Source organism: Canis lupus, chromosome 15, assembly GCF_011100685.1.
Source record: "Canis lupus familiaris isolate Mischka breed German Shepherd chromosome 15, alternate assembly UU_Cfam_GSD_1.0, whole genome shotgun sequence".
Lineage (NCBI taxonomy): Eukaryota > Metazoa > Chordata > Mammalia > Carnivora > Canidae > Canis > Canis lupus.
Genome location: NC_049236.1, coordinates 34,168,901 through 34,195,415, shown reverse-complemented (window position 1 = coordinate 34,195,415; position 26,515 = coordinate 34,168,901). Strand labels below are relative to the sequence as shown.

The 26,515-nt window shown below is 43.5% G+C and overlaps 1 protein-coding gene and 1 long non-coding RNA gene across 14 annotated transcripts in view; one reads left to right on the top strand and one right to left on the bottom strand.

The window, feature by feature from the left end:
• CRADD (CASP2 and RIPK1 domain containing adaptor with death domain) overlaps positions 1 to 21,113 on the bottom strand; it is a 172,673-nt gene extending 151,560 nt beyond the window's left edge. Inside the window, exons 1-4 of one of the 7 annotated variants that reach the window (XM_038558652.1) lie at positions 20,308 to 21,113; positions 19,749 to 19,886; positions 16,915 to 17,158; positions 15,413 to 15,716 (exon numbers count right to left, since the gene is read on the bottom strand). In XM_038558652.1, the coding sequence (XP_038414580.1) occupies positions 15,413 to 15,716; positions 16,915 to 16,926 (316 nt within the window). In that variant the 5' untranslated portion in view covers positions 16,927 to 17,158; positions 19,749 to 19,886; positions 20,308 to 21,113. Of the gene's footprint in view, positions 1 to 15,412; positions 15,717 to 16,055; positions 16,196 to 16,831; positions 17,159 to 19,748 lie in introns of those variants that run through there. The other 6 variants (XM_038558653.1, XM_038558655.1, XM_038558651.1 and 3 more) reach the window with 6 other exon arrangements.
• LOC102155648 overlaps positions 19,214 to 26,515 on the top strand; it is a 44,221-nt gene continuing 36,919 nt past the window's right edge. For 2 of the 7 annotated variants that reach the window (XR_005370526.1, XR_005370527.1), the window contains exons 1-3: positions 19,214 to 20,988; positions 21,189 to 21,287; positions 22,288 to 22,458. This is a non-coding gene — a long non-coding RNA (uncharacterized LOC102155648). Of the gene's footprint in view, positions 20,989 to 21,188; positions 21,288 to 21,827; positions 21,909 to 22,287; positions 22,459 to 25,163; positions 25,287 to 26,195; positions 26,309 to 26,515 lie in introns of those variants that run through there. The other 5 variants (XR_005370521.1, XR_005370522.1, XR_005370523.1 and 2 more) reach the window with 4 other exon arrangements.

Genomic DNA, 26,515 nt, shown 5'->3' with positions numbered 1-26,515 from the left:
GAAGAAGGGATACCCATGAGAAATCAGGGGCCTGTAGATGGAGGGAAGAGAAACCCAAGCAAAGGCAGTGAAAGCTTGAGAGGTAAGGGAGAGGGATGAAAAAAGAAGCAGGAAGCCAAGTTTCTAGGTCATCTGTGGGAAATGAAGGGGCAAAAGGGAAGTCAGCTAGCGAGTAGCCCAGCGGAGGGGCTATAGACTAAACTATAAGAAAGCTGAACATCATAAAAATGCAGATTAATGGAGGACCCTAGAATTTAAGAACCCAGTCTACTGTATATATAAAATTATTCTGTTAGCAGGTAAGAGCAAATCTGTCGTTACAAGTCTGTTGGGGTATGTGCCTTTTGGAGAGGATGATTTTCATTTTGTTTTATTTTTATGCAGCATTCCTAAAAATATCAATTCAAAGGGGCCAATCGTGAAGACCTCAAATCTTCAGTCTTAGAATTTCCCTCATCTTTCAAAAGATTAGGCCCTGGACAGAGATGGACTTCAAGGGTTCTGACTGCTGTACCCACTCCTATACCTTACATGTACCTCCACAAGCAGAATTTTCACCAGTGAGGAGGTAAAGAACACCTCCCATATGAGATGTCGTTATTACAACAGTTAATGATAATGCTGATAAAATGGTCTGATGACCAGACAGGTTAAAAACTGCATTGCACAGAAACCAGAACAAACTCTGTTTTAAGTTTGGTGAAATGAATGGCCAAAGGCTGGCACCCAGCAAACATTAAATAGCAACCCCTAAGAAATGCCAAAGAATCACTTTCTTAGAGGATCAAGAACCAAAGAGTTCTGCTTACTATCCAGGAAAGCTGACAAAGTTAAAAAAGAAACTATCATAATAATGTATGACTGAACTGTGCCTCCAAAAGTCCTATCTGGAAGCCCTAATCCCTAATACCTAGGTATGCAACTATATTTGGAGTTTAGTAAGTTAAAATGAAGCCATTAGGCTGCCCCTAATCCAATATAACTGGTATCCTTCTAAGAGGAGGCTGTTAGGACACATGGAGAGACACCAGTAATGCATGCCCACAGAGGGAAGACAGGTGAAGAGGCAGCAGGAGGGCCACCATCTGCAACCAATGGGGCCTCAGAAGAAACCAAACCTGTTGACACCTTGATGTCAGACTTCCAGCCTCTGGGACTATGAGAAAATACATTTCGGTTGTTTAAGTCACCTGGTCTGGATGGATATTCTGGATTTTTTATTACAACAATCCAAGCAGACTACTATGAACAGTTATGGTGCTTGGACACTAAGAGAAAGGTGGTGGGGAGCAAATAAGGCCACCACGGATTCATACACTCAACCAGTATTTATTGGCCAGTAGATGTTTGGCAATTGCTAGGTTCTGAGTCTATAAGGATGGAAAGCTATGTTCTTGCCTTCAATGAACTCATAGTCTACTTGAGGACAAAACTCTAACGTGGTATGGATATGCCATAAGAGAAATATTCCCCTGGTGCTCTGGAAACACAGAAAGGGGGTTTCTCAGCCAGCCATGAAAGGGGTACACAAAGCTTCAAGAAAGATGTGATGTGATGATATGTGAGGTAAGTGCTTTCAAAGAAAAAAAAAAAAAAAAAACTAAACCAAACAAAAAAACACCGCTTTCTTTTGGTTATTTGAATAGGAATATATTTTTGAACTGGAGAAAATAAATATCATTGAGGAAAAGGATGTTTGCTGTGAACAATCAGAAATTTTCTTCTGGCCCTGTTGAGTTAAGGTAAAAGCCTGAAGGGCAGCTATCTCTGGGCATGAGAGAGCGATCTAGAAGCAGCTCTCACTGAGGTGGTCATCAGACCAGGCATGCAGATGGGACTCTGTCCTAGAAGAACAGCGCCAGTGAAAACAACTCCAGAGAAGACAAACACTGAAGAGGCAAGCAGAATAAGAAGCTGAGAAATAGGGGATGAGGGACAGGAGGAAAAACAGGACCAGTGACCTTTACCTTTGGTTAAGTCCAGTGGCATTTTTCGGTTTGCCACTTGCCGTCTTGGCAGCATCGGGCATGGGGGGCTACTCTCTTTCATTTTTGATGTTGCCCCCTCCCCTGGTCCCCTAGGCTTTGTTACCTCTGCCTAGAATGCCCTTCCCCTCTGTCTTCCTAATGAACTCCCTTCTTCACTCAACATAAGGCATGTGCCTTCTCTACAGCCCTCCCCAGTTCCATCTTACCACAGGCTAGGTGGAGCCGCCCTGTCCCTGCACATACCTCTCTGTCACAACTCTTCAGTTACCTCTAAGGATAATAATGACAACAACTCACATTCACTGAACGTTTAATAGATGCCAGGCTCTGTCCTAAGCACTTTGCATGTATCATCTCATTTATTTGGAACAACCTGAGGGCCAAGATTATACTTTATTAATTTCCATACCTAACTCACAGCAAACAGTAGAAAGTTGAGAAACGCCTGCTAAAATAATGCAGGAAAAAAACTTTCAGAACTTCTCATATCCACTCTTTCCTCTGATTTATACAGTCCCTCCTACACTGTGCTTACTCTGGTAATAAGTAGAGGGACGAGATGCCCACAGAGGGAAGACAATGCAACCAATGGGGCCTCAGAAGAAATCAAACCTGAGTGCTTATTCTGGTTCATAAGGAGAGTTATGAGATATGATTATTCCACCAAAGGTTTTAACAGTTTCTTTGAAATATACTCCACAATTTAGTGAAAAAAGTTATGAAGAATGTCTTTCCAAGTGCAAGAGGGAAAACATCTAATCTACTATCCAGAACACTCACATATTTACAAATCTCATCAACTTGAGGGTATATAAAAAGATCTTAAAATGCCACAGGCAAAGGCTTCATCACCTATAGTAGAACGGCTCCGGAAAAACTAAAGTTTTAGAAACCTAATATTTAAAAGCATACAAGCAGGAGACTTAGGAAAGAAATCAGGTTATATAATATCCTAGTGAAACACTTTGAAATAGAATACTAATAGAAAGATAAACAGAAAAATACTTTAAACAGAATGAAAAATATTCCTCATAGTTCTTAAAGAGTAATTGGAGAAGGTCATTTAAGTCCAGTGCACCCCGCCCCCACCTCCTGCTAACTGAAATGAGACAACCAGTGGCTAGCCTTAGTAATTTGAAAAGACTACTTCAAGTTGATTCAGAAAGTTTTACTCTCTAAAGAAAAGTGTGTGTGTGTATACATGTATTTTTTTTCACACACACATACAGCCTTCTGAATTTTATTCTTTATTTGGCATCATGTGAGAAATTCCAGATTTAAGTGTTGGTATCAAGTAAATAATAACTTTCTGGAAATGACTGGAGTTCAGGAAAGAGAGAGCTTCTAAATGTCCTAGAGTAAAAACCCAAATACTGCATTTCACTACTTATTTGTTATAAACTATGGTTATCTCTGGGCAATAAGATTATGTATGGGTGACTTCCATTTTCTTGGTATCTTTCTAGAGTCTTTCCTTTTCAAACAATACATATGTCTTGCATTTATATTTGGGAGAAAAAAAAGAGCTATCTTCACTTTTTAAAACATATGTTTTGTTAAAATGGTAAGAACATTTGTTATTAATTTATAAGTCATTTTCATGTATAGCAGCTAAGTTTCCATTTATGATAACAAATATATATACTTTAAGTCACTACATCTGATAAGTGCTATAAGGCCCCTATATGATTGACATACTTCACAAGAAAATGTGAGGTTTCTGTGATGCCTTGAATCTGGGCTCTGGGACAGCTTAACCAAAGAATATAGTGCGAAGTTAATGCTATGTCAGTGTCTGGGCCCAGGCCTTAAGAAACCCGCACCTTCTACTTCCTGCATCTTGAAACTCAACCACCATACTGTAAGGAACCCCCAGGCACCTGCAGAAAGGCCTACGTGGAGAGGAACCAAAAATTTACCAGAAATATGAGTGACACATCTGGGAAATGGCTCCTCCACCCCCAGTTAAGCCACCCCACCTGACACCAGGTGGAGCAGAAATGAGGTGCCCTCTTCTGAGCCCTGCCCAAACTGCACATTCATGTAAAAATAAATGACTGTTACTGTAAGCCACAAAAGATAGCTAGAATACCACATTATATTTTGTTTGCCTCTACCTTTCCCCAACTATAATTTAAACTCCTTGATGGTATGATTCCATCTTTACGTTCACCTTCATAGTCCTGGTTTCCATTCATTCAATAAGCATGTGAGGACTAATGAGTATCTAGCACTATGCTAGCTAGGTTCTGCAGGCACAGAAGTAGAAACAGTCTTTGCCTTAGAGATGATCACAGGCTATTTTCAGAGACAAACAAACAAACAAACATAGACAATGACAACCATAATCTCACAGCTTTAGCAGGACAGCCAGCAATGGTACACGCTCAATAAATGTTGGCTAAATAAATGAATGGATAAATCAGGTTCTCAGAACTACTCTGGGAATTATGTACTATCATCATTTTACAGATGAGGTGCACCAAGTAGCAATGCATAAATTCTGAGCTCTAAATTCACCCTCTTTGCCCTGCTTTGTGACCCCAGGTTCGGACCCTGGGATCCGAACATTTCTCCTTTGCCAGATGGTGCAGTGTTGGTTTTCATCAAAAGAGGGCACTGGAGGGTCACTGAAAGGCTACACCAGAGGAAGGGGCTTTTCACTAGGCTTGGGATGCTTTATCCTTTGTAAAGTATACTGCCAGTGGCATTTGGGAAACTCAAAGGTGCTTCCTCTCCATGGAAGTTCCCTGCCACTCAGTAGACTTCTAAGGATCAGCTCAGGTTCACCCATGTACTCTACCAAAATTCTCAACCCAGTGGGCTGCTCTTATACACCAGCTCGAGCAGGTACCCTCGGGCAAGTTCACTGGCCGCCAGCAAGCCACATATTCATGTGGCAGTCACATCATCTTCAAAGAGGACTGAAACTCAGTCTTGAGGATGGGGAAGAGCCTCTTGCAAATCAATCTGGACACTCCTTCAGCCCTAGAGAAAGTAGCTTCTTCCATCTGCTATTCCTGTATTCCTTAGAGACCTCTTCACCCCTTCAGCAGTTAACCATAATTAACCTTTCACTAGTTAATAATTCTTTATATGAAATTTTCTTTGTTCACATTACTGGGTGGGTTTTGTCTCCTAAATGGATTCTGACTGGCACACAAAAGAATAAAAGAGCTCAAATACGAGAGGCCCAACCCGATAAAGGACAATTGTCCATAACACCATCAAAGGGCTGATTCAGAATAAAAAGAAACTGAAAGGGAAGAGAAAAAATGACTCCACAAACAAAAACTGCCATGTCAACCTCATTCAGAATCTTTATTTTGTCTAATCACATTTCTTAGAAAATATTTTTTATCTTCTTTGGTATTTTGGTTAACCTCCCATTTGGTAAACTATTTTTAAAAACACAATGAAAATACTGGCTACATGTGAGGGACCCAAGGGAAGAAAGGTAAAAGGTAAAGAAGCTGTTCTTTAAGAACCAAGAACCGGTTTTAGGGACGGAAGAGCCTAGCAATTAAGCATAGGCTAGAGGACCAGACTGTCAATGTTCAAATCTCAGCTCTTCTACTCTCAAGTTATGTGACCTTGGGCAATTCATCTAATATCTTCATGTATAAAATGCAAATGATAGTAATAGTACTGACCTCAAAGGTCTATGAGGATAAAGTGAGTTTATGTATGTATGTAAAGCCTTGAGGCTTGAACCCAATCCAAACTCTACCTCTTGACTTCAACATTCTCAATCTGTTTTTTCCTCCAATATCTTCTCATTTTGGAAAGGTTTCAGAAGACCTATTCTGCTATAAAAACTGCTCTCCTCTATTTTTCCTACCGCCTCTGGCCTTCAACCTGGGCCTTGCTGTACTAAAATGTGAAATATTCTCCTTCTAAAAGGGCTATTGTTTTTTTGTTTGTTTGTTTGTTTTTCCAGGCTCACAAGTGTGGAACTTACTTGTTCAATATAAAAACAAGGGGAGTGCTATGGTATAGTGGACATCTCTTAATTGGCTTTCACCTCTTCCTTTTAGATCTGTCCCTTCCCCACTCCAGGTAACTCTGGTGTCCTAAAGGAAGGGCTCATGACTCAACCTAGGCCATCAGACCCTGAATCTTGAGAGAAGTTTCAGTGAAGGAACTCAGCTGGAGATGGTCACCAATGGCCAGAGATCCCCAGAGTTGCCTCATTCCTGGCTTACTGAGCCCTGACATTTTAGCAATTCCTTCAAGGTTGTGAACAGCCCAGTATATGTTAAGAGAAATTCCCATTTTTGCCTATGTTAGCAAGAGGTCTATTGCTTGAACTAAAGAGCCCACATACATGCTATTAGACTTACTTACATCCTTGAGTTTCCTCACCTGTACAGTGGGGGTCTCTGAGGTCCCTTCCAGCTCTACCCTTCTACAGTTCTTCCAACAGGGCAGGTCCCAGCAGATGCCATAACAATGCGGTCATTACCACTCGGCACCCATACACCTTATACACAAATGGTGGAACTGAGAGATGCTTTAAAAGTCTTATATTTAGGTTATGAAACCACAAAGCTCTCCTTTACCACTTACTACATCTCAGCAGTATTATTTTGGTAGCAGCGTCACCACCCTCTCTGCTATGGTGCTGAGCATAAATAGAACATGAACATTTCCAGGAATTGTCAACTTGGCACTTCTTACAAGGAGTTAAGATTTCTTTTATAACATTAACAAAAATAAAGCCTAGGACTAAACTTCTTTTAGAGGTCACATTTCCTTCTCAATTAAAATTTACTGTTTGGAAAAGCACAATGTACCCTTTTTTTCCTCTGGGGAAAAAGTCCTCCAAAGAATCATATACATCTACTCCTCACTGTTCAAACTGAGGAACAAGTATAAACACAGCTGCCTATTAAAATTAAGCAAAGGCAAACATTCCTGCAGCTAGCTCCAACAACAGCCTACAAGTTTGAACTACACCCGTAAAGAGAAAGCCACCTTGCTAAGTGTATGGTTAAACTCTGAAGTTGTGCCACCAGAAGAGCTGGTTATTAAAACTGATGGCTTTTGACTTTCGACAGCAAAATTTAAGAGCTGCCAAAGTGGAACCTGATTCTGGTACCAGGAGAGCCAACACACTATCTCCTAATCACAGCCAAGAAGATTTAGTTTTCTTCTACTCTCAAGGTAGCAAGTTGGGATAGCAGCAACCCAGGAGCTCTGTTCCTTGACCCCATATGGTCTCCTATTAGACCTTGCCCTCCAAAAAAGAATAAAAAAAAGAGATGGGGGAGAGAGAGATGCCAACCAGAATTTAGTCTTCTGACAACAGGCAAGAAAGAGAAAGACATTAAAGCCTCTTGGGCTGTATGTCTGGGAGTGACTGGAATAGGAGAGGGAAGACTACCAGGGGCTGGTAAATGATGGGTTCTGGAGCAGCCACGGGTTGTGAGGAGTAGCAGAAAGAAAAGCACATCTTGAAAATGTTTTCATAGGCTATGATTAGCAGGCTTTGAAGTACCTGGATTCCAAATTTGTCTCTACTAGGTTGTATGACCTTGAACAAGTGATCGGAACATCTGATTTCTCATCTGTGCAGCAGCAGTAATGATACCACCTGCCTCACCAAGTTATTGCCAGGATTAAGTGAATTAAGGACCTAGAGCAGCACCTGGCACAAAGTAAAGCCACCAATAAATATTATGATAGTTATTTTATTGGCTAAGCCATTCCCAACTTTGTCTCTCTTCTCCTTTCATCCATCCTCAAGCCATCTTAGCTCACTCTGTATCTGAGGGCAGCATCCAACTCATTCTCCACTGGCAGGTTCTGTCTCCATTTGGACAGCTTGATCTATAAAGCACAAAGTATTCCAGATGGTTTGTAATTACCTAACAATGTGAATATGCAATGAAAATAATTCCCCCAAATCCAAATTTATCTGCTAATTCAAAACACCACAGTCAATGTTGTTCTGTGTACATCAAGCCCATGTATCCCCACAGAGCTCTAGTGGATTTTAGCGTTGGTAGTAGAATCACATCTCTGTGGGGTCTGAGATTCTGAAACATTCTTGAGCAATACGTTCAAGAAATTCAAAGACTTGGGGGACGGCAATAAAGAGGGCACTTGATGGGATGAGCACTGGGTGTTACACTACATGTTGGCAAATTGAATTTAAATTTTAAAAAATGTAAAAAAAAAAAAAAGAAATTCAAAGAATTAAAAACACTTGTGATCACAGAATCAAAACAAGACTACATATCCTTCTGTAGCTCCATTCCCACACCTTTCCAATTCACCTCACCAAAAAAACAAGAACAACTCTTCAATCAAGTACACAACTTTGGGAAGCTCATACTTGGGGAGCAACAAGTGACAAAAAAGCCATGTGCCTAACCAGCTGGTCAGATTTAACAGTTCTCAACCCTGGCTGCACCTTAAAATAACTTCATGAGCTGTTGCTGCATGGGCCTGTGTTTGCACCCACACACGGGTACACATACATATGTGTACGTGTGTTTGTTCATGTCTGCATGTGTCTTAATATCACTGGATCACACACCTCCACAGATTTTGGCATGAATTGGCCTGGGTCAAAGTTTAGGGATCAGCAGTTTTTTTAAAGCCAGGGTTGAGAAACACTAAGCAAAATCAACCACAAGAGTCAATAGGGTGATTGATGGAGCTAAGTGGCCCATACAACCACAGGAGGGAGAAAAAAGTCACAGTGAGAATTTCTAAGAGAAAAGAATATTAAATCCATTTTTTTCTTTTTTTAAATCTATTTTTTAAAGTGAAATGGAGGCATCCCTGCTGGGGAGAGGCCTGTCACATGATTTGCTATTCCTAGAAAGAACTACAATTAGCTGCCAACAGATGCATTATTTCATCAGTCCCATAAGTACTCGATAAAAGTATTCTGCTCTTCCTTTATGTCAGCCTTGTAGAAGGGGGGAGGAGTGGAATCTTCTGATAAAATGCAGTACTGAACTATCAAAATTTCCTCTTAAAAGATTAAAATTAGCATTAATAAAAATAAAATATTTTAGCAAAATCTTATCTCAGTATACCTCTAAAAGCCCTTGAAAATTTTCCTCTTAAAACAAAAAAAGCATTAGTACAATGTTCTAAAAGCTCATTTCAATTATTAACACTACAGCATAATACGATTCCATTTTAAACCCAGTGGGAAGCCAAGATTGCATAGCAGAAAAAATCCTAAATCAAGAGCTAGGAGGCCTGGATTCTAGTTCAGCAATAAATTACATTAACTAGTTATGTAATCATGGGCAACTTGACTAAATCTCCATAGGCCTTAGCTTTCTCGGAGAAAAATTAGATGATCTGTGAATCCCTCATGGCTAAAATTCTGGAATACTGGAATATGTCTCCATCTTGCTAACTCTGGTATATTAGCAAATGAACATATTTATAATTTAGAAAACATAAAGTTAAGTCATTCTGGCACTCTACTAATAAATTTAACCAATTCCCAGCCACTATGCATAATCTGAATGAGTAAAACAATGAAGTACCTTTAATTTGGCACCATTTTCTATCTGAACTAGAGCTGGAGACTTCCTTCCCCAACTATGCAACCAGGGGATTGCTCCTGCCCCAACTCCTGTCTTTTCAAATGAGAAAATGCATGAAAAGCATCTTGACAATTTTTGCCACATCTTCTTACCATTATTTTCATAGTATTTTTCTTTATGTGACTCATTTTTACTTAAATAAAAGCAACATATTTTCAAAAAGTAACTTCATAAATAGAAAACAGTTTCACTTGCCATAAATGGAAGGAAACCATTAGATTAATACAAGGGAAAGAAGGCAACACAACTCAATTCCAGCTAAATACTGTTGTCTGCAGAAAGCTTTAGGCATAAGGAACTTTTTCTCTCTGTTAAAAAGAAAAACTGGCAAGTGTCAAGAGAGATGCTATGGCAAACGGAGACTTTCACCTGGATGTCATCAGGATTGAAACAGAAAGAAAACGGAAATGACTCCTACCATGTGATTCACTTCCACAGTCACATTTCATCTAAAATCATTTTGAGAACCACCCAAGATCATGGCTGTGCACACATCTCACATTTTGTGAAGCACAGCAACAAACGGGCCTTTGCTGCGTGCAGTGTGAGTCATCTCTCCGTGAGGATGGTTATTAGCCACAGCACCTGGGCTCCAGCCAAACTATCACGGAGGGCTCCTACTGGAGCTCCTGTGCATCTGCAGTCCCCTCTATCAGAAACGTTCTTCCTCCAAGTACCCACTCTGTTGCAGAATTCGGGTCTCTGCTCCACATCCTCACAGCAGAGAGGCTTTCTCTGACTGCCCTGCACAACATGCGGAGCCCTTCCTCACCACTACTGTTTTTCTTCGTAGCACTGTAAGTCACTCGCTTGCTTCCTGTCTATCTCCATCAGACTATAGTACATCAGTGAGCTCTAGAAGGGCAGGGCTTTGTTTCCCAAAATACCCTAGCACGTAATGTCAATATTCAACATTTCTTCAATGAATGAATGAATCCCCTCGGTTGATCTTTATTACCAAGTCATATAGATAGCCTGCTATCTATCTAGTTGGCCCTCAGGCACTACACGATAGTTCTGCTGGGGCTCTCTGTGGCCTTGGCCCTCACCGCAGGAAAGGGTCTGGTCTTACCATGGATGCTGACCCACCATAGCCTCTTGAGGATACAGGATGCCACAAAGTGAAATCCACTCAGCCACAGTGCAAGTGCCTGAGCAGACCATAAGCTAGATAAGCTGAGATCAACACCGAATCTACTGTATGCAGAATAGGGCCAATTCATGGTATGACTGGAGAATCCTCGGCTAGAAATCTCTCCAGTAAACCTATTACAATCCCTGAGATTTTTGCCATTATTGCTTCAGTAACTTCAGACGCATCCAAATATACATCTGAGTACCAGAGTAGATCTTGAGTGAGTAGGTGATGCACCTCCGCACAGTCATACAAGGCCAGCTCCAAAAGGGATAGGCTGAGCCTGGAGCCCTTGGATAGAGGGAATACAGACCAGCCCTGCATCCTGCACCAGTGAGGGCAGCTAGAGCCAGGGCATTGGGTCCACAGTGAGGACCCACTCAACAGGCAAAGCCAAAGCAAATAGCCTCAGGAGGCTAAAGAGTTGAGGCATCTGATGCTAACATATGAGGCACTGAGCTGTGTTCCAAGACATCTGTCCTTCATCCTTCCCAGTGGCTAGGGGGATGTAAAGCCAGAATCTAGCCTGGGCCGGGGGGGGCAGGAGGGGGATACAAAAACCTCCTAAACCTAATGTAAGACTGGAGTTAAAGGAAACATTGCCAGGCTGGCTGGTAAGTGAGAAACATAACAGAACCCCAGTCCCCCAAACAGGGCTGGGAGTCCTGGGGCCCAGGAGTCACTCCCACCATGCCTTAGGCTAAGTCCCACCAGCTGGTAAGACTGGGGCTGCCACCAACCTCCTTTCCAGACCCAGATTAGCTCAGGCCCTAGAGAGAGCAAGTCAGCAGACAGGGCCATGAGCAGTAGAAAGCCAGGCAGGCAGGCACAGGCTGCCTACACCCACACTCAGCACTGTTCTCATCTCCTAAAAGACCAGACAGGAGCCCAGAGAGGACAGCCAGCTGATCTGCTGTCTGCTCTGCAGTCTTAGCCAGCAAGGGACACACTATGAAGTATCCCTTCCATGGTGCCAAGCTGGATTAAATAATTTTATTGCCAGAATTTCTCCTCTAAAATATGGGTCCTCATACTGTGAGAAAAACACAAAATCAAATATTCATTAACATCTTAGACATTTTTTTTAAACAGAAATAGGAAGACCCATCAGCTAGGTAGACTAAGAAAGAATCAAAGGTTTAAAGTGTTTTTTTATGTTTTGGGATATGCTGAGGATAGGCTTTAAGAGATCAGAGAGGATTAAGATACAACTAAATTCTTCCCTAAAATTTACATCTAGAATATAAATTTGAAGCAACTAACTAGGATCAATCACCAAATATGGCCTTTTGAGACAACTCAAAATTTACAAGCATAACACAGAAATTAAGCAAAAGGGAAACCAGGATTCTCTGAGAAGCCCAAGACAAGAACGGTTCTTAAGAAAATGAAATCAGTTAATCCTTGGAGAAGTTTCAGCCTCTTGGCCAAAGAGAAAGCCATTCCTGCCCATTTGTTCTCAAGCCTCCCAGGAGGAGACCACCAAATCTATACAAATTAATTAATAATGACAATCAAAGTGAGTAAAAGATCAGACAATGTTAATATATACACATAATATATAAGCATCACATTTTCCTACAGTTTAGTTCCTCAAAACTCAAAATTGCCTTTACAAAAATTTAAATGGACTTTTTAAAAGCTTATTAAAACTACTTTCTCACAACTGGAGAAGCACAGGGTCCTGAGAAATAGACCTCTGGTTCTATCTGCATTTTTTACAGGAACATTAAGTTGAAGGCATCTCAACTCTGATACACTTTCCAGGATTTAAAAAAAAAAAAAAAATTAAGTTTTCAATTAATTAAGTCCCAATGAATTTTAGAATTTAAATATCACCATCCACTTAATTAATTTAAACACTGAAAGTTTAAGGTCCCAAATAAGAGAAGGCTGTTAACTAACTCCTTTAAAATATATCATTTCCAAAAAGATTAATAAATGAATCGTTTCCTCCATCCCTTATTCTCCCCCACACATTATATATTTTTTAATTATATCTTTATATACCTTGCTAAAATTTAAGGTATTGCAGATTTTCCATAACATATGTGGATTTTAAAAGTGATTTTTATGAGAGAGGAAACTACAACATGAAGAAGGGAATGATAAACTTCAAATTCAGGATTTACCAGTAAGTGGGTGTTGAAGCTGAGCTCGGACTGAGGAGGAACACCCAAGGTTCTCAAAGGCAATGGTAATATTTCTTTTTTAATTTGAGTGATGGGGAGACAGGTGTTTGCTACACCATTATTCACCATACCTTACTTATATTTTATGATCTTACATAAAATACTCAATAATTAAGTTATTTTAAAAGTAAGATTTTGTGATTATCATTGCTGATACATGTCAAACTCTCTCTTCAAACATTTTTCAATAGCTGTGTTACTCGACAAAATGTAAAGTAAAACAATTAAGAGTACATAATTTGTACAGTAGCCAACCTATCGTTCCATTTGAACACTTCCACAGAACAAATTAATATTTTTCACACAGACACACTCAATTTTTTCTCACGTTATACTGTTTCATTCTGCTTACCTAAAAAAAAATTATTTTTCCCTCAACTTCTGTATAACTTTCACCATTTGGTAAAAAAAAAAAAAAAAAAAAAATCACAATTTCTTCTTGTTCTCTAAATAAATCTTGAAGAAATGAAAATGGAGTCACACCTTTATGAACAACATAGAACAGAACTGGTTACATCACCCAAAATGATTGTAAAATTAAATGAAATATTTTGGTAGTAACGGGGTTTCGTTTCGCTTGTTTTGTTGTTTCCAACTATCTGGTGCCAAGAGGCATCTCTAAGTTAAACACCAGGAAAAGACACTGGATACCCTAATACTTCTCTTAACATGTCCCCAGTTCCACAATATTTATTCTGTTTTCAGTAAACTGGTAGAAACGTCTTAGATACTTTCGTTTGGATTTGTTCACATACCTGGAGTATTTAATTTTGTAAGGACACTTGAATTCCTGTGGCCCTGAAAGGACAGCTATTTTCAGTATTTCAAAAAGCCTAACACATACATTTACCTGAAATTCAGCCATGCTAGGAAATGAAAATATGTTTGTTTTTTCCACTGGGGTTTAACCAAGCCCTCCTAAGTTAAGTGGTTATCTCATGCAGAGCAGATATTCAGACATATGTCATTAATAAAAATAGAAGAATTCATCATGATTAGTTAGTACCTGCAGTCTGAAAAATCATTCAAAATAAAACAAAATATGAGGTCCATGGGGCAAAAATAATAAAATTGGTCTTTTATTACTGGTAGTTGTTTTTTAACCAGTTATGTTGGTATTTTTATTTATTTTTTTTTTTTTTAATTTTTATTTATTTATGATAGTCACAGAGAGAGAGAGAGAGGCAGAGACACAGGCAGAGGGAGAAGCAGGCTCCATGCACCGGGAGCCCGACATGGGATTCGATCCCGGGTCTCCAGGATCGCGCCCTGGGCCAAAGGCAGGCGCCAAACCGCTGCGCCACCCAGGGATCCCTATGTTGGTATTTTTAAAACTGCAACAACAAAGTCTGAGAACCACTGTCCCGGAGGAGTTCTAACTATCACTACTTTCAAAAACTCCGGAAAATGTTTATTTCCTAACTATTAAAAATTTGCAAGTTAACTTTCAATTTTTTATTTTTTTATTTTACTTATTTCTTTTTAAACTAATTTATGTTATTTATACTTTGGAGGTTTGGGGGTTGGTTTTTTTTTGTTGTTTTTTTGTTTTGTTTTGTTTTGGGGGTGGGTTTTTGTTTTGGTTTGGTTTGGGTTTTTTTGGCAATTCAGTTCTCTGCTCCTCAAGCTTTGGAAAACAGTAAGTCATGGAAGTGTTAAGAGGGAAAGCATCTCACATCATATCTTCTTCCTGCTACAAGTCAGGCCAGTAGCATCAGGATTGTTTCTCTTTTCCATTGCTTTCAACTTTCTTTAAAATCAAAACAGACCCTCTCCAAACTACTATTCTTATAATATTAAATACTCTGGGTGTCTGAACAAAGCCAAACTAAAAAGAATGACTTTCAATCAATAACCTTTAAAAACTTAACCAGCTCTCTAAATAATCCCCTTTGGCCTAGGGAACAGGTGCAAGGCATGCCTTCCTAGAGACTGTCTCCTCCTTCATGAAGCTGACCTTTCCCAGCCGGCAGCTCTGGCACCCCACAAATCCGTTATCGGTAGCCTGATGCCTGCTTTCCCATCTGTACTTTCCAAATGGCTCCCGATGCCAAGAGCTGAGATATGACCTGGCTCTCAGATGAGAACATGCCTCCCAAGTGACTTGCCAAGTTTCCCTGGAAGCATTTCTAAATGTATTCTGTGACCTCCCTCCTCACCCTCTGCATCATGGCTCTACACTTCCTTTTTTTTTTTTTTTTTTTTTTATATTTTATTTATTTATTCATGATAGACGTAGAGAGAGAGAGAACGGCAGAGGGAGAAGCAGGCCGACGCGGGACTTGATCCCGGGACTCCAGGATCGCGCCCTGGGCCCAAGGCAGGCGCTAAATCACTGAGCCACCCAGGGATCCCCGGCTCTACCATTCCTAATTCCACCTCCTCCTCCTCAGCCTCCAACACCATGTGCCTTCACGCCAAACTCCTTACCCACTGCTCACCTAAAACCCCAACTTCACATCCAAAGGACATAGTTTCCACAATTCTGCAGCTGGTCAGAAGTGATCTTTTCAGGCCTACCTGCAGGGAGCTCAGTTATGGCTTCTTCCCTTGCCTTCTCCAGCTTCTCCCTAACCCAGGGAAATTCCTGCAGGGAATCTAGGAATGCATCAAATGCTTTAGGACCTCTAGAAGGTAGGATATCCAGCAGCAGCATTGTTTTCCGAAGGCCTGTGGCTTGAGCTTTGATTTCTTGAAGGTGGTTTTCTGTCAAGACCCCTTCCTGGTAAAGATATTGAAGAACCAGTCCCTCCACCAGTACTTCTGCACCCAGCTCCAGGCGAAGGGAGCGAAGCACTTGCTTGTCTCTAGCTTCCATTTCTCCCTGGGAAGACATGAAATAGTAGCTCAGATTCCAGGAAGCTGACCAACCCTCCTAAAGGCAAACTCCTTAAGGTCAGGTACGTCTAGGAATCTTGGCGGAGTGCCAGGCCGTGGTGTTTAGCATATGGCCGTTAAGCCAAATCAAAGTAATCTTGAATATTTCTGAGCATAATGACCAACCCTGAATATGAATCATCTTTTCTAATTTTGCTTTCCACACAATGGGGTCCTCGCTGGATTCCTTGCTTGATAAGGACGTTTGGAAAAAACTGGGCCACGGACCCTGCTTAAAAGCAATTTTGATCTGAGAATTACAGAGCAGCGTTTCATTTTAACATACTAACAAGAACCAGCGGCTTTCCTTTAACGTCGACTTCATCAGATATACCGCAGGCGGCCTTCGGACCGGCTTCTGCTCAGCCCGCAGCGCAGTGGGCGTGGGCGCGAGGCCCGCAGGTACCGAGCCCTGTAAGGTCCTCCGCCCCTGGGAGCAAAGCCCCCGCCCCGTCACCTCTAGGTGTGCTCTGCGGGGCGCCTCCCGGGTGGTCGCGGCACCCCTCCCCCTAGGCGTTCCGCATCTCTATGGCACCACCGCCAGGACCGCACGTGGGAGGGACGCTTATTGGGGATTTCCCCCCACTGCAGCCGTGGTCAGTAGCCAGGCCCGCCGCCGGGTCTCGGGGCGCCGGTGCCCAGGCTTCGAAGGCGAAGCAGCGGGGGAGGGGGGAGGGGTCGGGGGGCGGCACAGGGGGGGCTCCGTGGGGGTGGGGGTAGGGGGAGGTGGCGACGGGGGAGGGGACGGCGTGCGCTGGCGGCCGCCCACGCCCGTCTAGAGCCCTCAGTTCCCTCCTTGCCACCTCAAGTCCTGCTGTATTACCAACAGGAAGAACTAGGAGGGATTTTCGGGGCAACCTGAGCAGGGAATGATCTTCAGAACGGATGGAAGGGGGCGCTGGCCCCCCCAGCACCGCCACCGCCTCCCCAACCCGGGCCCGGCTCGCAAACGCCGCAAGTTAGGTGGGCGGGGAAGCCACGCGGGGCCGAGGCCGCAGAGGCCACGGTGCGGGGCCTTCGAGAAAAAAATGGATACGGGGTTTCTGGTTTCCTGTTACTTACGTCTGCAAACACATGTATTTAAAGGAAAAAAAAAAAAAAAAAAAAAACCGCAACCGGAATCCAGGCTGTTAAGGAACCTGTACCATAAGTACCATCTTTGTTGAAGGCGAAGCCCCTCAACAGGAAGTGCTGTCGCCATCTTTGTTGAGGGCAAACACAGGAAGTGCTGTCGCCATCTCTGTTGAGGGCAAACACAGGAAGTGCTGTCGCCATCTTTGTTGAGGGCAAACACAGGAAGTGCTGTCTCCATGTTTGCTGAGCGGGCCCAAGTGTGGGGGACTGAAGCTTTTTTCCGCCATATTTATTGCGGGTAAACAATATCGCCTCCTGGAAATGGAAAACAGTTAAGTAAGTCACGTAGGGTTTTTTTTTTTTTTTAATTTTTTATTTATTTATGATAGTCACAGAGAGAGAGAGAAAGAAAGAGAGGCAGAGAGAGAAGCAGGCTCCATGCACCGGGAGCCCGACGTGGGATTCGATCCCGGGTCTCCAGGATCGCGCCCTGGGCCAAAGGCAGGCGCCAAACCGCTGCGCCACGTCCCCGTAGGGGTTTATCTAAGGGAGTATTTTAAGACAGGATCTCCAGCAGGGCGTTGCACACAACTGACCTGATAGATAAGTCTCAAAAGTCGCCTCATCTACGAAACCTTTCCTGACCAATCTATTTAAAATTGCAACATTAATCTCCTGCATTCCCCATCCCTTTTCAAACTTTGTTTTTATCTGTGGTACGTTATCAACCTCTTATTAAAACTTTTACTCAAGTATTGATCTGTCACCTGTCATCTGTTTCCCTCCACTAAAATGCAGGGTCGTTTATATCATTTTATATCACAGAGTTCCCGTTGCAGCAACCAGCTAGCTACTCTAGAAAGAAAGGGATTTGTCATGGTAAATTGGGGACATTCACAGTCATTAGAAAGGCTGGAAGAGGCCTAAACAGCACTGCCTGACTGACTCACGGCCACAATCAGGAAGGAGGAGCGGAAGCCACCACTCCACAGTCCCAACCTCTTGTCAACACCAACAGAGTAAGTGACTGGTCATTGAAACACTGCTGCAGAAAAGCCAAGGTCTCCAGACCTGTATTTTCCAGCAGCATCAAAAAAGCACCTGCAAAGCTTACTTTGATGCATGCAATTGGTGACAGCTATTTCACATGGAGAACATTTGCAGCAACGCTGTCTGGAGCATGTGGTTTGGAGAGTTCTGGCTTCTAAAGCACAGAAAGACATTCTAAAAAGAGAGCAGCTGATGCTGGCTGGTGACCTGCTGATTTCACCACATTTTTCATTCAGAAGACAAGAAAAATGCATGATCCAAATATAGAGAGATACCAGAATATCAAAAGGAGGGTCATTCCTGAATTCCTTTATGAAATAAGGCATATAAACACATTCATTGATTCACTTTAAATCAGTTTGGTGCTATATGCAGAAAGTCATAGACCTGCTAAGAATTGGTTTATGGTAACAGGAAAAAAAAAAACTCAAATATCGCTATTTCTAGATGTTAGGTTTCCCGATGATCAGCGGAGAAATTAAAGATGGCAGAGCCCGGCAGTGGGTTCGAGCCTGCTTTAATAGGAAGTGCTGCCGGGCGAGGTTGGGTGATTCAGAGTCAGGGAAGTTGCGCCCAAAGGGGGAAGTGTGCAGGCTTATAAGATGGGGTAGGGCGGGGTTGTTGGGAGGTTGCTAGCCTCAAGTCGGCTATTTTGAGGTCCCCAGTCTCGCCAGGCCAACATTCCGATCCTTTTTTGTTGTTGTTGTTATATGGGGCGACTCAGATCTGGCTGCTTCCTGCTGACATAAGGGTGTCGTAGGGCTTGTCGGAGGTGGGCAGGCGAGTGTAGGGGTGTAAAAGGAGTTGGTTGACTGACACCCGGGCGATTTCTTGGAGCTTTCCCTGCAAAAATCGGATGACACAAAAATCGGATGACACAAATCGGATGACGCAAAGGAAATTAGGATGATTATGGCACATAGGGGGCCAGCCAAGGGAAAAAGCCAAGTCATCCATGTATTAGGGAAGAGGTCCCAAGCAGTGGCACCCTGCTGTCATGACTGGATGCGGTCCTGGAGTTCCTGGATTTTGGTGGTGACAATACCCGATTGATTGATATAGTAGCAGCACTCTTCATTGAGGAATAGACATGTTCCTCCTTTTTCAGCTGTGAGGAGGTCTAAAGTCCACCTGTTTTGGAGGGCCACTGCTGCCAGGCTAGAGAGTTGGGTCTGTAGGGCTGTTAAGAGAGTCGGTGATCCATTCCATGTCATCGTTAAGTTCCTGGGAAAGCTTATAATAGAAGTTGACTGAGGCCCCGATACCTCCAGCCCCAGGCGCCACCCAGGTCAACACTCCTGGTCCTGAACGAGGCGATAAGCCCCAGTGGGCTTCCTTAAGGGGAGGATAGGGGTATTACAGGGCGAGCTGATGAGGTATGAGGAGCCCCTGTTGTTTGAGGCGGTCTATGATGAACTTAAATCCTTATAGGTGTGTCAGGGAGATGGGGAACTGAGGACGGGCTGGATAGGTAGATTGGTCTTTGAGTCTGATTTTTATAGGTTGATGGTGTGACACCACAACTGGCTTGGAGGTATCCCAGACCAGGGGGACACCAGAAGGGGAAGAGTAAGGTGGCTAGAGGTGGTGGGAGAGGGGGAGAGTCGTATAGTGGCCCTGAGTTTATGGAGAATGTCCCTTCCAAGAAGGGACACCGGGCAAGAGGGAATGATAAGGGAAGAGTGAGCAAAAGGGAACCCGTCCAAGCTACAAGTGAGGGGCGGGGTTGACCTAGGACTGGAGGAGGTGCCATCAGTTCCCATCACCATCACTGGGGAGGGGTGACTAGGTCCCGAATAGGAGGGCAGGACAGAATAGGTCACCCCCGTGTCCAGCAAGAAGGATATGGACTTACCCGCTACCTGGAGCGTAACCCTGGGCTTGGCATGGGTGAGTAGGGTGTCCGAGTCTGGGCGCTGTCAGTCGTCCTCCACACCCAGTAGTCGGAAAGCCGGATTCACCGATTCAGGGTCTCCTCCACGTGGAGGCGGATCTAATTGGGTTATTGGGTTAAGGCTTCCCTAAGTCTATTTAGAAACACGGGAGGGTTCTCATCGGGGTTCTCAACGATTTCTCGCAGTTTGTCATAATTGACCACCTTGTTTGAGGCCGCCCTCATGCCCGCCAGGAGGCATTGCCCCATGCGGTCCCGGCGTCCGCGGCCCTCCTGGCCGGCCTGGTAATCCCATCCGGGATCCGCCGCTGGGATCCACTGCCAGGATCTGCCTCCGGGATCCGCCGGGGCGCCCACGGGCATCGTGAGGCCGGGAGCCGGGCCTGGTCGGCGTGTTCCCGCGCCGCTGCCGACTGCGCTCTCTCTTCAGGAGTGAGAGTCGTGGTCTGCACCACAGGTAGGTGGTGCCATGTAAGGTCACAGGCCTGAGCTAAACACTGAAATTCTTTGATGTAGTTACCTGGGCTGGCAGAGAAAGAGCCCAGCCGTTTTTCAGCTCCTCCCGCAAGGGGCAGACAAGGCCCGACGGTGTCTGGTGAGATCTGGGCCGGCGGCGACCGGAGGGGAGGTCGAGGAGGTGGGGGAGCCGGAGGGGAAGGAGTAGGAGGGACAGCGTTGGGTTCAGGGTAAGGGGGAGGTGGAGGAGCCGCTGGCCCCAAGCGGTGGGAGGATGTGAGGTTCTCCGGGCTTTCGGAAAGGGGAGAAGGGGAGTAAGAGTCGAGGTCCTTGGGGTTGGTAGGAGGTATGTCGGGAGGTGGGGTACGGGCAAGTAGGACTTGGGTAGGCGAACATCGAAGGCGGAGGGAGGGCCAGGAGCGCAGATCCCAGGAAGCTTGTATGTAAGGAACCTCGGACCATTTGCCTTGGTGTCTGCAAAGGTTATCAAGATCCATAAGAATTTGGTAATCGAAAGTTCCCTCTGGAGGCCTTCGGGACCGGTTGTCTAATTGGTATTGAGGCCAGGCTCCCGTACAACAATGGGTAAGGCGACGCCTCCTCAGGTCATGGGAGAACCCCAAGACGTCAAGGTTAGGCAGCCCAATGGAGTTTTCAGACCAATCCTGGACTGGGTGTTTCCCATAGTCCTGGTTGGGCAATTCCAAGGTCAAAACCCGGGGTCCCGGTTCGTCCTTGGAATTAGGTAAGAGAATCAGAGGCCGCCGCGGGGAAGAGGACGGCTCCAGATCGCCTGGGAGCCGGCCCGGGTGGGGGCCACCGGGGCGGAGGCCGTGGCCGTCGGTGTCGCGACGGCCGGGTGGGGGCCACGGGGGCGCAGGCCGTGTCGCGACGGCCGGGGCTCTGACGCAGCGGCTCTGACGCAGCTGCCGTTTCCTTCCGCAGAGCGAGGACGACCGCGGACGGCGAGCTCCCCCACACCCCGCGGGGCAGGAGGCCGCTGGTGGTCCTGGCCGGGAGAGGAGTCAGCCGTCCGTCACCCAGGTGAGGTCTCCATCTCCCCCCGGGTTTCGGCACCAGATTGTGAGCTTTCCCGACGATCGATCGACGGAGAAATCAAAGATGGCAGAGCGGGCGGAAGGTGGGAGGTTGGGAGCGCGCGGCCGAGGGCGAGGCGTGCAGGCTTCCGCGGCGCTGCGGGCTGCGGGCTGCGGGCCTCGGCCGCCATCTTGAGGCCCGTCCCGCGGCCCGACACTAGACACTACCCGGGTTTCCTCAACGAACCCCTCTGGTGGAAGATGAGAAGATCTTTGTAAGCAGATCAGTGGAAAACCGTTCTAAACCTCCCTCCTCAAAGCCTTCTCATTTTTGTGACCAGTCTGAAGTGTTGCTATACAATATACTATTTTATTATACCAGTAGTGACCATTTCTTTACATGGGTGGCAAGTATTATTATCAGCATTTTACAGATGTGAAGACTTGTGGAATCAAAGTGGTCAAATATCCCAGCCAAACTTTCACAGCTAATATATAGCAAAACCTGAATTCTAACCAGGTCCTTCTAATTTCATGCCCTTTCCAGTACACAGTATCTACCCCACAGTCGCATATGGTGAAGCATTGGTTGCTCTAACGACAGCCGGAATATTGGCAGATCATTCAGGTGCCACTTCTCACTTGATACTCTGAGCTCCTAGTACTCTCTTCACAATCTTTCTCCCTTTTTTTTTTCTTTTTTTTTTCTTTTTTTTTTTTCTTTTTTCTCCTCTGGAACTGCTGTTCCTTTCCTGGGCAAGATTTAGCTTTTGTACGTGGACAGGCAGGCATTAGCAACATTCTCTGCCTTCATCCAGATGAAGTGCAGACCTTTTGCAACACTGGCAATAGCTGAGGTTACAGCAGACTTTTGGGTGTAATTTTTCCAACTATAAACTTTGGTAATTTTCAAACAAAAACCAAAGTTGAAACAAATGGCACAAAGCACACCCATATAAAACTACCTAGTTTAAAACACTTCCTAATGTCTTGTTCTATTTGGAAAGGCTTGAGATCTTCTGGGAACTGGAAGGAGATATTAATGATGACGTGCAGCAGAGGTAGTGAGCAAACAGTGAGTTCCACAAGAGTTCACAGAGAAGAGAGTCAAAGGCAGCAAGAGACCATTCGTGCAGGAGCTGAGGGGCATGGAATCCAGATATTGAGCAACCTAAGAGGTTAGCTGTTAAGGATCTGACTTAAATTCATAGAGAGAAGCCCTTGATTATTAAATTCCTCTTCATGTGGCAAAGTTAGATGAGCATTCATGCTACCCTCTAAGCAACTAGGCTGGCTTTGTAATTGAACTAGTCAACTGACCTCAGTCAGCTGACTGCAGGATTGCCACCCCACATTAGCATACAATGATACTTCTCTGAGCAGCAGACCAAAGGTTCAGCTTCACTCAAATGAATATCTAAGGCAAGCGGACTGAAAAGTCAAACACAGATCAGAAACACTATCACAGATGATTACTCTTCCACTCTGTTTATTCCTTCTCTGTAGGCTGGAAATGTGCCCCCGCAGAGGATTAAGCACCTGTTACCCAGTGGTAACAAATCTATTTTCAGGAAGGACAGATATTTCCCTTTTTCTCTTTCCCCTACCATGTTTACTTGTGTCAAGACATACCCATTGTTAACATGCAGAACAAAGAGTCAAATGTATTTTTCTGTCTTCTTCTTTGGTCTTTAGTCCTGCAACCTTCAAAGCAAAAATCAAAGGAGTCAGACATTTTTGGTTCTTCCTGTTTCATGAATGTGGAAATTAAGCTATGGGGAAAAACAGATTCTTTTCAAGCACACTTGAAACAGTTACAGAAATAGATCACAAATTAAGTTATGGAGAAACCTTGATAAATTAAAAAAAAATCAATATCATACAAACTATGTACTCCACCATCTCACAATAAAATTAGAAAATTTAAGGGTCGCCTGGGTGGCTCAGCAGTTAAGCACATCTGGCCTTTGGCTCAAGGCATGATCCTGGAGTCCCGGGATTGAGTCCCGCATCGGGCTGCCTGCATGGAGCCTGCTTCTCCCTCTGTCTGTGTGTGTGTGTGTGTGTGTGTGTGTGTGTATCATGAATAAATTTTAAAAAACCTTTTTTAAAAAATTAGAAAATTTAACAAAAAGATAGTTTCAATAAATCCCATTAACTAAGTAAAATAACTCTCAAACTCGATTTAAAAAAAGTCACACACTTCTATTGGTACAGTCATATCGAAAACAGCATGAAGATTCCTAAAAAAATTAAAAGTAGAACTGTCATGATCCAGCAATCCCATTTCTGAGTATAGATTCAAAGGAAATGAAATCAGTATCTGACACAGATACCTTCATTTCCTAGTTCATTGCAGCATTATACACAATAGCCAAGATAAGGAATCTACCTAAATGTCCATTGGTAAATGAATAAAGAAAATGTGAGATTATATGTATATGTGCGTGCATAACTACATATATTACAAATATACATATATTTGGCCCTTAAAGAAGAAAATTTTTGTGCCCAAGATTGCGAATCCGAGAAACCACCGAGGAGGCGACACCAATGCAAGCACGAGGGTTTATTAACAAGCTCGAGCTTGGGTCCAAGTGTACCAAACACAGCGGAGCAGGGACTTGGACTCCAAGGTTAAGAGGCGAAGCAGTTTTATAGGGGCCAGTGCCCAATGAGATTATAACACACACATGGTCATGTCGATCCACACGCAGGTGGCCAGCTGAGTTACAATTTACCCTATAGTGACCGTTTGAACTAGCCTATCACTGGTCAGAATTGGCTCGCAGGTTTGGCGGGCAAAAGGCGGGGTTTACATTCTTTGGCGGTTAGGGGTTCCGCATTCCTATATGAGCTGGTTTCCGGTAAGGGTGTGCCCAGCGGTTGACTAGGGTGGGGCAGCGCCTTAAGCAATAAGCAGGTCCTGTGGGGGTTATACAGGAGATGGCGGGTGTAGCACAAAATGGAGTTAGTCCTGCTCTGCTTGTCCAGGGGTAGGGGATTTTTGTTACATTCCTTGGGTCCCACAAAAATCACACCTATTAGAATGACCAAAACCCAGAACTCTGACAACACTGAATGCTGGTAAAGATGTTGAGCAACAGGAACTCTCCTTCATTGCTAGTGAAAATGCACAACAGAAGAGCTACTTTGGGAGACAGTTTGGCAGTTTTTTACAAAACTAAATATACTCTTATCATATGATCCAGCAATGTCCTCCTTGGAATTTACTCAAAGGAGTTGAAAACATATTCACACAAAAACCTGACACAAATATTCTTAGCAGCTTTATTCATAATTGGCAAATTTGGAAGCAACCAAGATGTCCTTCAGTAGGTGAATGGACATTTTTACTGTCACACATCCAGAGAGTAGAATATGATTCATCCCCCCACCAAAAATAAATGAGGGCAGCCCGGGGTGGCTCAGCAGTTTAGTGCTGCCTTCAGCCCAGGGCGTGGCCTAGAAACCGGGGATCAAGTCCCACGTCAAGCTCCCTGCATGGAGCCTGCTTCTCCGTCTGCCTGTGTCTCTGCCTCTCTGTCTCTCATGAATAAATAAAATCTTTAAAAAAAAAAATGAGTTATCAAGAATGAGAAGATATGAGGGAACCTTAAATGCATATTACTAAGTGAAAGAAGCCAATCAAAAAAGGCTGCATACTGTATGTCCTGACTATATGACATTCTAGGAAAGACAAAAACTATAGAGACAGTAAAAAGATCAGTGCTTGCCATCAGATTGGGGGGGCAAGTATCACTAGGGGAGTCACAGAGGATTTTTAGGGCAGAAAAAATACTCTGTATGACACCATAATGATGGATACATGTCATTATACATTTGTCCAAACCCAAGGAATGTAGAACACCAAGAGTGAACCCAAAGGTAAGTTATAAACGTTGGGCGATTATGATGTGCCAATGTAGGGTCATCAATTATATCACTCTGCTAGAGGATGATGAAAATGGGGAATTCTATACATGTGTGGGGCAAAGAGTACACGGTAAATCTCTATACCTTTCCTTCAATTTTGCTGTAAACCTTGAACTGCTCTAAAAAATAATCTTAACAAAAAAAGGTGGGGGGGAGAGATAGAAAGAAATCTTGTCATGGATGAATATGGAGGATATTATGCTAAGTGAAATAAGCCAGAATAAGCCAGATACAGAAAGACAAATACTGCATGATCTCACTTATATGTGAAATCTGAAAAACTCAAACTCATAAAAGCAGAAAGTGTAAGGGTGGTTGCCAGGAGCTGCGGGTGGGGAAAGTAAGGAGATGTTGGTCAAAGGCTACTAAGTTTGAGTTGTACAGAATGAATAAGTTTTGGAGATCTAATGTAGAGTGTGTGGCTATCATTAATAGTATATTGCATACTTGAAATTTGCTAAGAGAGTAGATCTTAAATGTTCTGACCACACATAAAATGATAGCTATGTGACATGATAGATATGTTAACAAGGTTGATTGTGGTAATCAATTTACAATGTATAGATATATCAAAATATCACATAAATGTAAGCAAATTTTATTTGTCAATTATATCTCAGTAAAGCTGAGTACAAAAAGTCACACAGTTCTGACCAATAGAGTATAGAAAGGGAGAAAAAAACCTTTATAGCAGAGAAACATAGCAGACACTACCTGGACCAAATGATCAAGCTTAACATCACCAGAAGTAAATCGTATTGACATCATGTGCCCCAATATGATGTGACAAAAAAGGCATATCACCTCTGGGTTATCCTTCCCCAAAATTCATAATCTCAGTGTTTTCATGAGGAAACATCGTATTATCGCTTCTCGGCCTTTTGGCTAAGATCCACTGAAACATCATATGAACCCAAATTGGGACACCTTCCACAAAATATCTGACAATTACTATTAAAAAGTCATGAAACTCTCACAGATTGGAGAAGACTAAGGATTTGACAACTAAAGGAAGAAAAGAATAAAGGGATAGGAGAGAAAAGGAGGAAAGAAGTAGAAAAGGAAGATGGTGAAGGATGTGCCCATCGTCAGGTAGGTATGAAGACTTCTGGACCTGAATTCTTATTCCCTGTTTCACATTTGCTATTTTCTGAACATGCAGTAGGAATCTCATATAGCTTCTCTTCCCCATTACTCTCCCGGCCACCCAAAAAGATTTAAAAACAGTATTTGTCAAAGGAAATACAGGCATCTATCTCTGTAACTGTAAATCCTAAAACTATACTTGGAATATTCAGC